The sequence below is a fragment of the Anopheles arabiensis genome, chromosome 3, assembly GCF_016920715.1.
Source record: "Anopheles arabiensis isolate DONGOLA chromosome 3, AaraD3, whole genome shotgun sequence".
Lineage (NCBI taxonomy): Eukaryota > Metazoa > Arthropoda > Insecta > Diptera > Culicidae > Anopheles > Anopheles arabiensis.
The window spans coordinates 365,508-383,299 of NC_053518.1; the positions used below are offsets into that span (position 1 = coordinate 365,508).

Below are 17,792 nucleotides of genomic sequence, written 5' to 3' on the forward strand. Positions count from 1 at the left end.
CAATAACAATAAAACATAATTAATTATGCTACCGAGAAAGCGCACGTTAGGGCTAATTTTTATGATGCTTTTTCGATGTTCTTGTCTTGCGCAAGGGGTTACGAGGGGGTGGATGAAGCTTACGGAGACAACTTCCGGGAGGGCCCCCGGGGTCGTGATCCGGATCACCACTTGGCGATGGCAACCGGGCATACTGGACTGTGCACAGGTCAACTCGGGGGGAGCGGTAGGCTCTTATCGTCGCGGAAGTGTGTGTTATTCACACGATGATTTATGAGCGCAAAGAGTAGCCGGGCGTGTACTGTGTGTGTTTTTGCGTGTGTTCGATCGAGTGGCAGCAAAAGGGCAACTAAATTAACTCACGTCGAAAAAGGTAGGATGGGCCATTCTAGTATGTAAAGATGTGATTAACTAGGATAAAGGGAGGTAAAGTGGGGGATCATAAAGCAAACAACGAAAGGAGACTGGTGTTAGCAAATTTAATATATTTCTCCTTCATATTACGACCAATGCACATGAAATTTTAAGCAAAAAGCGCCTATATTATTCCCATTTGCAAACAGCTGTGCAATAAAATAAACAATAACAAACTGTTAGAAAGAGTTATCTACTTTCCCGTTCCACCTTTGACACGTCCTAAATCGTACGATTATAAAACGTGATACCGTTGACAGCACAAAGCGTTTGCAAACTTCTTCAAAACATTCCTCGTAAATTGGTGTCGCTTGAAACATCGGGCATCTCCTTTCAATGCTGCGCCAGTTTACACAAACACCCCACGAAGCTCCCTCTGAGGGCCCTGGCCCTGGCGTTTGCTTGGCGGTCACCGGGAACGCTTCAGAGAGAAGAGAATATCAATAGAATATCACCAAAGGGCAGTTGGTTGCACAGTGCGGGAATCGAGGTGAAAGGCGAACGTACCACGGGTCAAACGTTTATCATCGAGATTAAATCCGCCACAATGTGCATTGGTTTGCCTGTGTGCGGGTGCGTGTGCTGTAGTGCGCATTCGGGCTGGATAAAATCGCATCTTATCCGGACGTTGGAGTATTTGCCGCTGCCAGCAAAGGCAAACGCCGTTGTTGCGCTGGTATTTCTAGATGGACAACAAATAGTTTGTACGGTACACGCTTCGGTACAAGTACACATACAATGCAAAGATCCCGTGGCCGGAGGTTTGGTATGGATTATGAATTCCGATGCGGCTGGTGCTTTGATCCTTGGTGTCGTTTATCACAATGACAGGTGGTGATAGGGATAGGGAGGTACTGTTTGGGGAGCTTCGTAACATCTCCAATGTTCGTATTGCACCGAAACAATGACGAGGGGTGGCCGCTTTCAGACTAGTGGAGCCCGCAGTTCCGTCTTCCATTTGGCGCCGTTTTGTGCGATATCGAATTGTATCAATATCAGAAGGTACGTTGCAAGCGACCCGACGATCTGGCGCAACGGCGTGTAGCAAATAGAAACAATTACCGATGGTAAATATTTTACCCCACACACCCGGTGGTTGTGGCAAGGACTGGGCAAGCCTGGAGGATAGCATCTAATACTCACATTAAACATTAGCCCATGATCGATGGTGAACAGACCACTGGCGGTGAATTCGATCCGCTGTTGATGTAGCTGCAGCGAAAGCAGACGCACCTGTTGTATACGCATCCACGGCCACGGCAGCACGTGTATCGTGAAGGAGGATAGGAGATGCATTAGTTGTGTACGTGTGTTTGTAGTTTGTAATTAGTTTTAGTGTGAGCGTTTATAAATTATGATGTTTTGCTAGCGCGCCCCATTTAGTCGATTCCGTTCCGATTATGGTGTGAAGGAAGGCTATGGGGAGAACATACGCCAGGCAATACGACGATACGTGTTTGAAAAAAACCCACGCCAGCGATGTTTTGGGAAGGTAGACAAGTTGGTTTGTGAAAACAGTGAGTGGTTCACGATAATTTGCATTACATGAGGATTAAATCAAATTGTTTCCATGAATCACACAGTATGGATGATTAATACTATTTCCACCTCATAATACGGCATTTTCAATCCTGTCAAAGTCTTTTTAGTTCTTTATCCAGGAAATAGAAAGAGTGTGATACTTTCCTCAGTCTGTTATTCGATGATTAATTGAATTGGATTCGAATGTTATTATAATTAATATCCACTTTACAGTGGTTATCAGTTTCAAATAGTTGGTCCTTCTCATAAATATAGGTTTCTGTGACATGGTGCTGTATGGTCGTCGATAAGACAAGAAGCTTCATGTACAGGAATTTAACCTCAAAAGGATTGTACTATTCTCCAAACGAATGTTATAAACTAAGACTGGACGGTTTCGATTTCGAACTTCATGTAGTTCTAATTGTGCTCATGTGCTTGTTGGATTTTCTTCCAACAAATCCATACACTCCAAAAGTTTGAAACATAATTGAATCCTCATTCCGTATCACAATTATGCAAATTTCGAAACACAATCAAAATGGTCGGATGGATGCTCGCCCTATACGGGTGCACCTCGAAAACATGCTCCAAAATAAGCCTTTAACAAAACTGCTGCATATAATTGGCCAGCAGTTCGGTAAGTGCCTACATTCATTGTGCCCAAAGGACCTGAAAGCAAGTACGAAAAAATAACACATAAACGATGTCCGAATTGTAGAACACCCATCGTGCTAAGAAATAAGCGATTGCGTTCAAATAGAAATATCCGGAGGAGGGTGGAAATTATGACCATTCATTAGCAAGCGAGGCGGACAGCGTAAACGTAGCTACTGCTGCAGCCAATGGTTCTGCTTCACATCCGGTGTGTTGCGCGTAGTGGGTCTACTAAAACCGGACCTAGCAGGCAGTCCCAATATTGACCACAAATCATCGCCATCTCGTGTGAAACAATTCGGCTATTCGGGTGGTCCAGACCGGTTATGTTCTGTGAGAAGAGTTTCGGCCTAAAACACACATGCACACCCACACACACACATACATGCTTGTACACAAAAAGACGGATATCGAATCAATTTACCGGAAAGTTGCAACAATGGGGCGTTACATAATTCATAACACATTCGGGGTGGTTGTACATTCTAATGCAAATTGCTGGTGATGCTGCCGGTGCTGCTGTTGCTGCTACTGCTGGAGTGTCATAGTTTCGCGTCCAACCACCAGCACGCGATCACGCGGTGCGGTTGTGCGTTCCGGACAACCAGAACCACGCACACCAGAGATTCTATTGGGCAGTTGAATCGAATGTGCGTACGTGTACGTGTGTGTTATGGGTGGGAAAACCACAAAATATGCAAACGCGCACTGCACACGAGGAAAAGGGAGCAGAGGGTCTGTCAGATCCGGGTCAGTATAGTATGGCATATTAAAAACATAACTTTTCCTCCTGAGTGACAAATGGGAGAAAGAGGAAGGGTGAAGGGCAAAACAAACAAAAAATCCATCGCTTGAAGGGGAGTGCAATGCGCCATTAACAAAACGGAATGACGCTCAAATAAAAACAGGAGCCTTACCTCCCAACCTAAAACGCACTTTTGTACTCACGCATTCTCTACTCTACCCTCCCGCCCCCCTCCTCTTTTCACACCTCGTCCCACTGAACAAGGCTTACCATCGATTTCGTGTCGGGGCAATTTGTTTTCCAGCCCAGTCCATGTATGAGGCTGCCTATTTTTTGGGCCTGCCATGTGCCGTTGGAGCATTGTAGAGAGAAATAGAGAGAGAGAGAGCGTTGGTGACCGATAATGAAACGTACGACAATAAAACAAGAAGCCTGGGCGCGCACCCCAGTGGTCAAACGGAAAACACCCCGGGTGGAAAAGTGAAAAGCAGGATTTTATGTGCCGCAATTTCAGTGCCGTACCGAAAGTGCAATCATTTAACGGCATCGGTAGGTGTATGGGCACAAGCAAGCAACACAAGCAAGAGAGGAAAATGCCAGAAACAATATTTTTGGGAGTCTCTATGTGTCTGATCTATAATGAAAAAAAAAAAAAAACGTTGAACGTACACCAGAAAAAATAACGTTAAGACAAGTGCTTTTGGGCTTAAAAGAGATGAATGTGTGGCGAAAGGGAAGGAAAGCACTACTTAATTTGTGAAATAAACGTGCAATCATTGGTGCAATTGCAAAAGATATGCTATATTATTCATAATAATAATCATCATCATCGTTGGCGGCGTCGTCATTGATTCGAGAGGAAATCGTAACGATCATTATCTGCCACGCCTTTGGCATCAGGAAAATGCTGTTTACCCTTTAATGGGTATGTTGGTTGCTTGCGCTGTAGAATTTATGGTATGGAATAATAATTATTAAGTTTGATGAATTTTCCGTAATAATTACTCGTGTAGAGATACCGAATTTCGTGGAAAATGTGTATACCAATTTGATTGAAATCCAATGTTACAAAAAAGCTTTTGCTACATTTCTGCAGGATAGCGAATGTGCAGAATGCTTTCACCTACTTGTTTTATCTTCTTCTAAGTTTGGTGTGACCATTTGCACCAACATGCTAAGCCACCTGCTTTGTTGCTACTGGTCCACAGAATATGTAGAGTGAAACTGTGCTCTGGGCATTCTGTTTTACAAATCAAATAGACTTCCAGTGTGGCAAGGGATTTGTTGTTAGAGCGATGAAGCAACCGGAAGCAAGAGAAACGGCTTGCAATTGTGCATCCGTAACCGAGTGTGCAACTATTTTCCAAAACCGGGGTGTCACTTAATTAGCATATCTTTGCATAGATCGAAACAACGTTTGTCTGTGCTGTGTCGAACCCTGTGGCGTGGTGGTTGTGCCTGCGAGATGAGTGCTTATGCTGTGAACCAAGTGCTGTGATTGCTGTGCATTCGGTGAAAGAGAAGAAAAAACTGTAGCTGCAGCTGAGTGCATCCTCTTCATAGGATGTGCATAAAGCCCAGCGTATGTGTGTGTGTGTGTGTGTGTGTGTGTGTGTGTGTGTGTGTGTGTGTCCATGGAAGGGTGGGGGGAAAATGCATCATGCCGTTTGCCGTGCTCTACCATATCCATCCATCTCAACATGGTCGGATAGGGGAGTAGGGGTATCGCAAAAAAGGGAAAGGATTAGGCAGACACACATACACGTATGCAGAAACTGGAAAAAATACGACACAAAATCACACCAGCAACGGACTAGGGATCCCTTCTGCGTGGAATGTTTTTCCTCAATTACCTCGTTTTTTGCCGAATTACACACGTTGCAGATGCGCAGAATGCGAAACGTCGATATGAATGCCCACGAGAGCGTACTCAAGACCTCCCAGAAGGTTGGCAGCAGCTCGGCCGGTGTTACCCACTGACCCAACCACAGCATACTGGTGGGATGGAATGCGAAAAAAGGGAAACAAATGGACAGCGTTAGAGAGTAGGTGTGCCATGGTCAGATGGTTGGGAATTGCAACGCCATCGAGCCTTTCACAGTAACGGGTAATCACGCATACACACGTTTTAAAATGTAAATAAATAATAAAATCAATCGCTTGGTATGAACGCGGGTGATTTGAGAGTATGTGCGAATAAGTTATGGATTTTTGGAAAGATTCCACGTCCACGCACGGACGTTGATTCGGAGATAGGCAGTTATGTAATTTGCAACACACAGCCACAGCAAGAATTTGCCAGAATATTGTTTAATGTAATGGGGAATAGCAATTAAACTTTTGCAATATATCTGAATTTTTTTATTCTCTTGTTATCTGGAGCTATTTCATGAGTTCACGAGCGAGTGACATGGCAAGAGTAGTTAATACCCTATTCACTGTTGAATTTAATATTATATAATTGTTACAATCAAGGAGAATAAAACTACCAAAGTTTCATAATTTTCCCTTATCTGTATTATGGCAATTTTTAATTTATTTCACTCACTACATCCCCCCTCCCCATAAAACATGCAATTAATAAAGCAATAGCAAAAGTATAAAAATAAATTGTACCGCTTTCATCTCTTGAAGTGTGAGTGTGTGTATGGACATTAAACACCACATAAACCTATCCTGCCTCCACACCACAGTAAAAGAAATTGACTGTAAAGGGTTCCCATTCCCATTTTCTCTCTCACAGAGCGCGCTGGCTAAAGTTGAAGTTTTAATCGTTGAACCATTATGCACGGTTTAATGAGCAACAGTGCAGTGGGAATGCAACTGCAGCAGAAAGTGCGAATGCAAGCGAAATGGCTGAAGAGAAGAGAAGAGCAAATGAAAATAAAAGAAACACACTACAATACTTGCCGAAAAAGTTTCATCGTGCAGTAGTAGAGCAGCGTCGTGAGCGTTACGAACAGCGTCATCAGGATGAAAATCAACTGCGCCCCGTACGCTTTATTAATATTCAGCGATAATAAATGCAAATGTGTGTATAAATTTTTTATGTCATTAATTATTTTCGCTCTGATGTGGCGCTCGCACGCTGTTGGCTGCAAGTGGTCCGCCGCTCGGAGCAGGCTGGCAACGAGCAGCGGAAATTGGTCCGGTAGTGGTGTTTTTTGCGTTCGCGGCGGCATCACCACCGATGGAGCAGCCTGGTTGACCGTAATTATTTTATGCTGCTGCCGCTTGATTTTATGCCATCGCCCACCACCCCGAGGGATGGATGGTTCATGCGGCGCGGTCGTGTTTGCATTGGCCGCGCGTTCGATTGGGCCGGTTCGCGATTGATGATGCGGCTTGGCGGTGGCTGAACTGATTTCACTCAACAGCTCCAGCGTGGTGGAGACGGTTTCGCCCCTATCCGGAGGCTTCGCGTCACGTCGAAAGCGCTCGTAATGGGCCTGCTCCTCGTCGGTGCCGTAAGCGGTCAGCTCGACGAGCAGATCGTTGATCAGCTGGAGACGGTTTTTGTCAAAAAGATGCAATGGTGGATGAAATCGCTCATGTACATGATGCAGTTGTACCATTCGGCAAATCCGATGCAGAGAAAAACGAATGTCATGTGCAGGCAGATAAATCTGGCAAATTTTCGGGGAAGCGTGATTGAATGCACACACACAGCGAATTGACAGTCGCAACACAATGGCCGTCAGCATCCAGCGTCAGCAGTGAGCAACCAAAACAGTATCAAGCCCGAGTACCGGTTGTAGACATCGATGACTATCGATACAAAGTTCGCTTCGACCTGTTGCTGCCGGTCGACCGTTGGCGTTGAATCGGGCCCGGGTTTGCCACCATCCTCGCCCGTTCCAACGCTGTACGCGTCCGTGTAGTTAATGTAAAGATGAAACGCACTGTACGCTGTCACGACTGCCAGCACGTACAGTGTGCTGCAACGGCTAAAACGTGAGGACCAGCCACCGAACGGCCACAAAGCGAACGTGCTTGATAGAATGTGAAGTGGTCGGAAGCATCGCAGGAACTGCTGTCGTGAGTAGTCCGGGGGAGAGGCGGCACTTGGCGGCTTTCCGGTGTTTATTCCATTCATCGGATAAGCAGCTTCTTCAGTGCAGTCGTAGCCGTGGGATCGAAGTGGGAGTGGAACTGCGAAAAGACTTTATTTCCTCAAGTACAAGCAAGAAAGTGCACCCTTGCAACTTCGAAGCGGGAGGAGAATTCTTTTCATCGAGCACGGCACACTGTGTTACTGGACTGGTTATAGCGATTGGTACGGTTATAGCGATTGGTACAAGCCACTCCGACGCGAACCAAACATGATTAATGTTCTTGCCTGATGGCTTGCAATTAACCTCAAAGTAAAGTGAGTCATAATTGAGCGTGTGTTAGAACGCAGTTCACGCTTCGGGTGGGATGGTTTATTAATACATGCGTAAGTGTTAATTTGATTGGTTCTGGCACCGTTGAGCAGTGATTGTAGAGATGTAGTGGGAAGGTAAAGTTTAGCTCTTTTACTTTTACTGAAACGGTGGTTTTCTCCCGATGATTGTACAGCGTTGCATGCCTCTGAAGTTATGCAATTTGACATTACAAAAGGTGCTTAAGCGCTTGTTGTACGGCAATTCAGAACCATTTGCTCCAACCATGCTAGAAATGACACTCATCGTGATACGATTCGGTCACATAATGATGCTTTCCCGGAGCGTTTATTGATCATTCACATTCATGAACGCCCCGCTGCGCCCGCAATGGTACCATAACGGACGGTCAGTGAAGGACCGGGTTGGGGCGCTGAGTTGGCATCGAGCGCGATGATTATAATCATGATTGCATAAATTTCCCGTTCACTGATCACCACGTTCGGTCCTCCACATGGGCAATTCCGTAGCATATGCATTTAAATCGGGTAATTAAAGGGCAATGCCGAAACGCGTCGAATGCGAAACAACGTTGTTTGTATGATTTTTCCTGAAAAACCTATGTGTGGCAGGCGTTTGGCTATGGCCGAGTGTACAACAATCGAACGGCTTAATCACCGTTAAACGATTGATCGAATTGAATCAAAATGATTAGGTACGTTGTTGTAGCACCAATAATCTGAAAGATAGAGCAACACATAATTAGATCTGGCAGCTGTTGGCGCGGAAATGAAACCAGTACCGCATGGAATAATGTCAGATCGATGGTGAAGAGTCCACAACAGGAGATGCTCGTCTTGACATTCCGAAACACTAGTTGTTCTTGAGAAATCTATAAAAAGTGCATTGGAATTCGAATAGAAAAGAAATGTGGAAAACAAGAGAGCTAATGTTACCGTGCGAAAGTTGATTCGTTGGCATGGTCCGTAAATATTTGGCATCCTTAGAAGATGAACTGTCCGACGTGCCTCCTCCACTGTATCGTGACTGAAGTAGCACAGTACAAATATCTCTACTAAAAACCAAACCACCCAGTACACGGTTTCAAGAAAGTCTTCCGTACTGTCGCCCTGCTGAACCTCGGCCTCCGCATACCGGACGGACATCATGCATGTGTTATACCCCAGCTCCACCAGTGTCACGAACTGGTAAAGCAGCAGGATCGTGTTTTGCACTCCGAAACAGCAGTTAAGCAAGCCTGGATCTGACGGATGACTCGTCCGATGTAGCAGCCAGCGGTTAAGCAGTTTCAACCGCTCGCTGATTAGCAGCGCAAACGCCACAAACTGTAGCTCGCTGATAACGCAAAGCGTTTGAGGTATGATGCAAAGCAGCAGGCAGTTGGAAGAGAATGGGGAACCACTGTCACGGATGTACATGAGGCAGTTGGTTACCTCCAGCACTGCCTTCACACCGACACCCAGGATTAGCATTAGCAGTACGTTCCTGTTAGTGGGAGAGATGAAGTAACGCTGAATTATGTTGGAAAAAAGTTGTTGAATAACTTACCGTAGCCAGACAATATTGTTGACTTTAACCTTCGTGATGGCCGATAGTCCAGCAGTTCGAACCATCTCCGGTATTGCCCGATCGACATTCAGCAACACCTGAATAAGGCGGCTAAATGCTGGCTGACGAACGAGAGATACCGTCACTATACCCAACACCAGTATACAACCGATGTACTGATTCTTAAGGTCGATCGCCACACGCACCAAGTTGGAATCGGTCAGCTTACCCGACTGGCTCAGCGAGGACAGGATGTGATACGAAGCATAAGCTAAGCTGCATCCCAAAGCATGCAGCACACCAATAAAAGAAAATGCCAACGGTTTGCCATCCTTTCCTTTGAGGTGCTTAACTGGAATATCTGCTGTTCCTATTTTAACACATTTGTCACTTTTACATCCAGCATACGTATCGAGAAAATGACAAAGTGGTAAATATGTGAAAGCATTTAAGCAGCACACTTTGGAAATGATATAGAGCGGTATAATGGCGTTTTGTAGACTGATGCTCCATGCGAATACCTTTCGACGAGGCATTGCAACCAAGAGTTACAACCAATGAAATAAATAAAAAGACTTCATTGGAAGAATTGATGTACCCTCATATGTCATTTCATATGAAGAAGATTAATTGATTATATTATAATCACATACTACTGCAAGCAGGCCCACTTTATTTAGGGTTGTATGAAAAAGGCAATAACTAATGCTCAAAGTTCATACTAAGCTAAGCAGCTGAAAGAATCATTCTATCTGCTTGATCTTCAAATGATAGTGATGTGATCTCTTTATAATATCTTCATAAATAGATGCCAACAAAAGAATCGTAAGATAAATCTGAAGTCAAGGGTGCATTTGCTTTGTTTTCATACGCTATCAAGTATTAAAGCTTAGATAAACTAGTTCCAAGTCGTACATAAGCCATCGTTTGAGAGTTTCAGTGACATTATACTTGCATCTCTGCAAAAAAAAAAAACAGAAACAAAGGAAAGAAAGCGGAAATTATTTATCAAACATGCTTATCTTACAACCACAAGCAGGTCTAAGGGAGCTATGGTTTAAACTCAGTTTTGCTTCAGCAGTGCTCGGGTGTGGTCCTGTAAAATAGTTCTTCAACATGAAAGTGAAATGTGTGATTTATTTGACTCTGTTGTAAGTATAATGCTCCGAAAAGCTATAGTTTTGTATGAACAAGCTCTTTAATTTCCATTACAAACAGGTACTGTGTGTATTGCACAACAGCTGAAACGACAACACCCTCATCGAGTGCCAATAAAATACACTATCGTTGTACAACACAAGGCTATTATTATTCTGAAGCAAAATTTTCCAATGTAATCATCGACGAATCAACAATACCACTATTCACATGTGATTCTACATCACAGAAACAAACAGTGAAATTCGAAATGTCATCAATCCAAGAAGTACCCAAAAAGTTGTTCGACACATTTTCCAATTTATTGGTGGCCAACTTTACCCGTAGTGGAATCAAATACATCAATCGATACAGTTTGGACAGGGCAGTCAATCTTCAAAAGCTGGATTTGTCTAGCAATGCAATCGAACAGCTCAATGCAAATTGTTTTTCGGGAGCGACTGCCCTTCTTGAGCTGAATCTTTCGTTCAACAATATCAGCTCAATCGATAAATTGGCATTCAACACACTATTAAATCTGATATTGCTTCGATTGACTGGAAACAAGCTTCGATCGTTGGATAACAAAGTATTTGAACCACTTAAATCATTGCGTACGATTTATCTCAACTCCAACGAGCTGCAGGTCATTGAGTCGGGCATAATTGCTAAAAATACTAAACTGCAATTTCTTCTTCTGCAAAACAACCACATCAATATGGTCGAAGAAGGAGCATTTTTAGTTGAAAATTTGGAAGCATCTTCGTCAAATTTGACCATTGTCTCTTTAAGCAATAACAAGCTAACGAAATTGAATTTGGGAACGATAAAAGTCAATCAGTTGTATCTTACGAACAATACGCTAGAGGCGCTTCATCTATCGCCGTGGATTGGAACGGTTTACGCGGAAAACAATATAATATCGAATGTTACAGTGAGTGATGTGACAAACATGCAACTAAAAACGTTAAGGTTGGCAAATAATTGATCACACTTAGAATCAATTCAGCAATTCCATCTGTCGATCCTGGATCTACCCATTGAATAGTTTGCAGCTAGCCAACTTCAGCAATGGGAATCGACGTTTGGTCAACCCAGCACGGAACCTTCGCACAGCAACAATCTCTCAAATGGTTGGATATACTTGCCAACAACCTCGATCGGTTTGACTTTGACATTCTTACGTCATCTGCAGCGCTTCAGCAGATCTTCGACGGTAATCGCCAAAGTCGCTGAACCAAGTGAGCATCTGAAGAAAATGCCCGGCGTTGGATAAAACGTCGTCGGAAAACAACGAACTGAAGAGTTATCTGATCCAGCTTGTGCGCTATTGAAACTAGTCATTCAACCGTTCGTCCCAAGCGGTACAGAATCGAACCAACGTCAAGGGTATCATTGTTACCGATTGCATGAACGCTGCCAATCAACATTAACATGTGCAGGCGCTGCATCCTCATCTGAACAGCACCACCGAGAAGAAAAACGCTGTGCGGTTATGACGAAGAAACAATCAATATCAACGCATGAGAACTCTATTTTCAAACACGTTACAAAGAGTAGCATGTCGCGTTTATAAATAAAAAAACACACACATTTGTTATAGGTCATTTCATCATGAGTTCTGATATTTTAATTTGTATATTGATTTGTTTTTATTTGTTTTACAACTGCTTTCGGTCGATAAGCCGCGATCGATAGCAATCATAGATAGACTCAAAAATCTACCATCCAGCAACCTTTTACCCTATTAAAGGGGAATTCGAGCAGCAAAAAACCCTCCAATGACAGTCCAATGACAGTAACCATGGAACAGGCGTTACAAAATGACATTTCTTTTAAAATCACATTTCATTTTAGGATACTTACGTATGGGAGACTATACATTGAAACGTTTATACGTTTAAAGACTATACGTTCATAAAGGGCCGTTTTTGAATCCATAATTGTGACTTGTTGTAAGATAAGTCGTTTGGAGACATTTGATTTTTTTCACTGTGATATAATTATATGCTACTCATTACATAGTTTAGGCTTCCAAGAATCAAACTGCGTTCTTTTATGTTTAACTTCGTCTAAAAGATGTTGATCTTCTGGTATCAAGATTCATGCTAACGGATTCAGTGATTAACGTTGCTATTCAATAACGCCTCGAAGTAAACTTCGTTGAAGATTGATCGCCATGAACTTGACTTACTGGTAATAAACATAGCTGCCGTAGCCTCATCAAACAGTTTCTAGAATCGAAAGCAAAGCAAAGAAAACGAAAACAATTGATCATGCATGCTTATCTCTCATTTGCAATCCGGTCTAGAGCAGCAGTCTATTACTTATGCCGAATCGATTAAATTCAGTTTTGCTTCAACAGTATTCGAGTGTGGCTCTGTGATCGTGTACTTCATCATGCAACGGAAATGTGTGATTCATTTGATACTATTGTAAGTAGAATGTTTTGAATGGTGTAGTTTGCTTCCACACAAGCTGTAACATTTACTTTACAAACAGATGGTTCATCGTTGGTACAAATGGATGTGTAGCAGAGGAATACCATTGCAATGTTGAATACTATTCCCATGTTGTGTCATTTTCCAATGTAGTCGTCGAAGGATCAGCAATGCCTCGCTTCTCGTGTAGTAACAGCGATAACATTGCAGATCTTATATTCAAGATGTCATTATTGGAAGAGGTGCCCAAACAGTTGTTTGCTACTTTTCCTAATTTAGTGGTGGCAAACTTCACCAGGAGTGGAATCAAACGTATCAATCGATACAGTCTGAACAGAGCAGTACATCTTAAAAATCTTTATTTAAAAAGCAACGAATTGCAAGAGTTGAACGCGGATTGTTTTTATGGAGCAGTAGCACTTCTTGACCTTGATCTTTCGTTCAACAATATCAGCTCAATTGATAGAATGGCGTTCAATACACTGTCCAAGCTGTTGGTACTTTGGATGTCTGGAAACAAGCTACGATCGTTGGATAGTAGAGTATTCGAGCCACTCCAATCGATACGTACAATTTATCTCAACTCTAATGAGCTCCAGGTCATTGAAGCAGGTCTGTTTGTCGCAAACCATAAATTGAAAAATATTCTTTTGCATAGCAATCACATCAGTGTGATTGAAGAAGGAGCATTTAGAGACGAAAAATCTACAGAGTCATCGACAGCACTGCTCATACTGTCTCTGAGCAATAATAAGCTAACGAAATTGAATGTGGAAAAAGTTAAAATAATTCAGCTGTATCTTACAAACAATACGCTGGAGGCAATTCTCCTATCGCCATGGGTTCAAACACTTTACGCGGAAAACAATAGAATATCGAATGTTACAGTGAGTGATGTGACAAACATGCAACTAAAAACATTGAGGTTGGCAAATAACTCGATCACATCTCTAGAATCGATACAATTATTTCATTCACTAAACGAACTGGATTTATCAAATAATTATATCGGTCCATTGAACATCACTTGTCTAACAAAGCTAGTCTTCCTAAAAGAATTGAGACTACAGCGAACGTTCATTTCCAACCTCCAGCACGGAACCTTCGCACAGCAACAATCTCTCAAATGGTTGGATATATCCTACAACAACCTCGATCGGTTTGACTTTGACATTCTTACATCATCTGCAACGCTTCAGCAGATCTTTCTGGACGGCAATCGGCTAAAGTCGCTGAACTATGAGCATCTGAAGAAAACGTTCCCGGCGCTGGTAAAAATCGGCTTGTCGGAAAACAACTGGAACTGTACATATCTGACTCGCCTAGTAAGCTATTGTAACGATCACGCAATTAGACTGTTCAAGTCTCAAGCAATACAGATTCAGACGAACATCAACGGTATCTATTGTTTCGACGACAAGAATCCGGTGACCAACTGGAACAACACACTTCACCAGGTGCAGGCACTTGATTCTCATCTGAACGGTACCTCCGAGGATAGTGTTCTGCAAACGTTGCTGCCAAGTATGATGGATGACACGAAACGGTTCAGTGAAAATCATACAGACGTAGGGAACCAAACCAGCATGCTGGATTGGATAATACATGACTTTACAAGGAATCAGTTCACCCTAATTATTGCAGTATTGGTTATAGTGTGTCTCATACTGGGAGTGAATGTGTATTTCCTTGTGAAATATCATCGTAGGTCGTGTAGTGTTGAAAGCAATCCCTATGACAACAGGGACAACAGCGTGGGAATGATCATTGAATAATGATATGGATCCAATATACAGATGTATTTTATGCTTCGATAGTTTATTTTGATCTAAAAAATGCGATAGTAAACTAAAATATAAACATGACATTTGCATGATATTGCGTCATTTCATCATATACTGTTTTGGATGAATATTTATTTCTATGTGAAAATGATTATTTTTATTTGAGTCTAAATCTGATTGAGATCTGATCTGAAACGCGAGTCCTTCTAGTAAAATTTTAATCATTTGCTTGAAGAGTAAAGTTTGGGCATATGGGACGATATGCTTTTTTATAATTATAATTAAACTCATTTTTGCAACTGCTTTGCTTTTTTATTTTTATTTATAGTTAGAGGATAAGATTATTTCTTAAATTTTGCATTTGGTCAGGAATAGCTGAAAGTTATTACCGCGAATTCTTGGGCTAACGGGAATTGTTGTATATGCAAAATTTGCCTTGCACTATGCGACGTTTTACTGTCTTTCTCTAATCGCGGTTCGTCGTCACGCAGTGATGGGAACTTGCCAAGCTAACTTGGCTTACTGGTGTAGCAAATGTAATTGACCTAACCTGACTTGCGGAAAGCAAAGAAAGCGGAAACATTTTATCAAGCCTTATCTCACACTCAAGAGCCGGTCTACAGCAGCTGTTTCGAACCGATTTGACTCAGTTTTGCTTCAGCGGTGTACGAGTGTGGTTCTGTTAAAGCTACATTATGCAAGGGCAGCGGGTGTTTTATTTAATTCTATTGTAAGTAGAATGTTTCGAATACTGTAGTTTTGTTTCCTCACAATCTCTTATATTTACATTACTTACAGATGGTCCATCGTTGGTACAAATGGATATGAAGACCAGTATTATTGCGATCCTGATTACTCCTCACAAACCTCATTTGCCAATGTAATCCTCAATGGATCAACAGTGCCTAATTTTTCATGTAATTACCATTATAACGTTCAATATGTGCAGTTTGAGATGTCATCATTGGAAGAGGTGCCCAAACAGTTATTCGACACATTTCCTAATTTGGTGTTGGTAAACTTTACCAGCAGTGGAATCAAATTCATCAATCGATACAGTCTGGACAGGGCAAGAAATCTTCAAAACCTGGATTTGTCTAGCAATGCAATCGAACAGCTCAATGCAAATTGTTTTTCGGGAGCGACTGCCCTTCTTGAGCTTAATCTTTCGTTCAACAAAATCAGCTCAATTGATAGAATGGCGTTCAATACATTGTCAAATCTGGAATTGCTTCGGTTGACTGGAAACAAGCTTCGATCGTTAGATAACAAAGTATTTGAACCGCTTAAATCGTTACATACGATTTATCTCAACTCCAACGAGCTGCAGGTCATTGAAGCAGGTCTCTTTGTCGAAAATTCTAAATTGGAAAATATGCTTTTGCAAAACAACCACATCAGTATGGTAGAAGAGGGAGCTTTAGGAATCTTCATATCTACAGAGTCGATAGTTTCTTTAAGCAATAACAAGCTAAGGAAATTGAATCTGGAAAAGATAAAAGTTACTCACTTATATCTCACCAATAATACGCTGGATACTCTTAATCTATCGCCGTGGATTGGAACGGTTTACGCGGAAAACAATATAATATCGAATGTTACAGTGAGTGATGTGACAAACATGCAACTAAAAACGTTAAGGTTGGCAAATAATTCGATCACATCTCTAGAATCAATTCAGCAATTCCATTCGCTCGTCGACCTGGATCTGTCCAATAATCACATCGGACCATTGAACATCACTAGCCTTGCAAAGCTAGCCAATCTTCAGCAATTGGGACTAGAACGGACGTTCATTTCCAACCTCCAGCACGGAACCTTTGCACAGCAACAATCTCTCAAATGGTTGGATATATCCTACAACAACCTCGATCGGTTTGACTTTGACATTCTTACGTCATCTGCAGCGCTTCAGCAGATCTTTCTGGACGGTAATCGGCTAAAGTCGCTGAACTATGAGCATCTGAAGAAAACGTTCCCGGCGCTGGTAAAAATCGGCTTGTCGGAAAACAACTGGAACTGTACATATCTGATCCAGCTTGTGCGCTATTGTAACGAACATTCAATCGAACTGTTCAAGTCCCAAGCGGTACAGAATCAGACCAACGTCAAGGGTATCTATTGTTTCGACGACAAGAATCCGCTGGCCAACTGGAACAACACATTGCAACATGTGCAGGCGCTGCATCCTCATCTGAACAGCACCACCGAGGATAGTGCCCTGCAAACGTTGCTGCAAAGTGTGCTGGATGACGTGAAACGGTTTAGTGAGAACCATGCGGACGTAGCGAATCAAACCAGCAAGCTGGATGGTGCTGTGTACGATCTGACGAAGAATCAGTTCAACATCCAGAAGGATGTGAACAGTTTGAGACAGTCACTATTCGAGATACGGCTTGCATTGATGGCAAACCGTACGAACGGAAGCGTTGGGGCGGATAACGACGAGCTACGGCGTATGATCGAGACGGCAAACAATCTGACGCTGGACAAGCAGGAGCTGAGTGCCAAAACACTCGAGTTTAAGATATACGAGCAGACGTTCAAGGTGGATAAGGCGTTGGAGTTGGCAAGGGAAAATAGCGATAAGATTGTAGTTCTAGCGAAACGAGTCGAGCAGTGGATCAGCAACATTGTGAGCTCGGGAGGTGCTGCTGGTATGCTGGGTCATGATAGGCTGCCAATCCATCCGAGTGCAGCACAAGTTGAAGTTAGCAGCGGAAATGGCTATGGGCTGATTATTGCAATGTTGGTTGTGATGTGTCTCATGATGGGAATGATTATGTTTATTATTGCAAAATTCCACCGGCGATCGTACGGTGTTGAACGAAGGCGCTATGCCAACAGAGATAGCAGCATGGCAACGATAATCAATAATGATATTTAATTCTAAAAAGCATTGTGTTGCTTAGAGTTTGCTGTATCATGACTGTTAAAAGTAAAAACTTATTTCATGTAGTTTGTATGTTTTACTTGTAAAATATTGAGAAGAAATCTTTTCCTTTTTAATGCTTTTCTCCTTGCGTTGGTAATTAAAGGTTTGACATTTATTTTCCATTAAAGGACTTTCAAATTACGCACCTTCAGTGTCCGTTTCGTAAATCTTATCGCGTGCATCAGGGAACACAACTTCCTGAAGCTTGCACGCGGCGTTTTTGAA

At 42.5% G+C, this 17,792-nt stretch overlaps 2 protein-coding genes across 4 annotated transcripts; one reads left to right on the top strand and one right to left on the bottom strand.

The window, feature by feature from the left end:
* Positions 1 to 467: 467 nt before the first annotated feature.
* Positions 468 to 8,937, bottom strand: LOC120904957. Its single transcript, XM_040315498.1, has 9 exons — positions 8,658 to 8,937; positions 8,504 to 8,593; positions 7,047 to 8,440; positions 6,236 to 6,963; positions 5,191 to 5,332; positions 3,608 to 3,676; positions 1,558 to 1,647; positions 922 to 1,440; positions 468 to 835 (listed from the first exon to the last, which is right to left on the bottom strand). The coding sequence occupies exons 3-8, from the start codon at positions 7,431 to 7,433 to the stop codon at positions 1,339 to 1,341; spliced, it is 1,518 nt and encodes a 505-aa protein (XP_040171432.1). The 5' UTR covers positions 7,434 to 8,440; positions 8,504 to 8,593; positions 8,658 to 8,937; the 3' UTR covers positions 468 to 835; positions 922 to 1,338.
* Positions 8,938 to 11,941: 3,004 nt separating this feature from the next.
* LOC120900082 (toll-like receptor Tollo) lies at positions 11,942 to 17,590 on the top strand. Of its 3 annotated transcripts, none has more exons than XM_040306661.1 (3): positions 11,942 to 12,842; positions 12,910 to 14,157; positions 16,658 to 17,590. In XM_040306661.1, exons 1-3 carry the CDS (start codon positions 12,688 to 12,690, stop codon positions 17,517 to 17,519), a joined length of 2,265 nt encoding a protein of 754 aa, XP_040162595.1. In that variant the 5' UTR covers positions 11,942 to 12,687; the 3' UTR covers positions 17,520 to 17,590. The 3 variants fall into 3 exon arrangements, with proteins under 3 accessions (XP_040162595.1, XP_040162597.1, XP_040162596.1); XM_040306663.1 differs by having other exon boundaries at positions 11,952 to 12,842; positions 13,943 to 14,157; XM_040306662.1 differs by lacking the exons at positions 11,942 to 12,842; positions 12,910 to 14,157 and adding an exon at positions 14,635 to 15,362 and having other exon boundaries at positions 15,431 to 17,590.
* Positions 17,591 to 17,792: the final 202 nt, after the last annotated feature.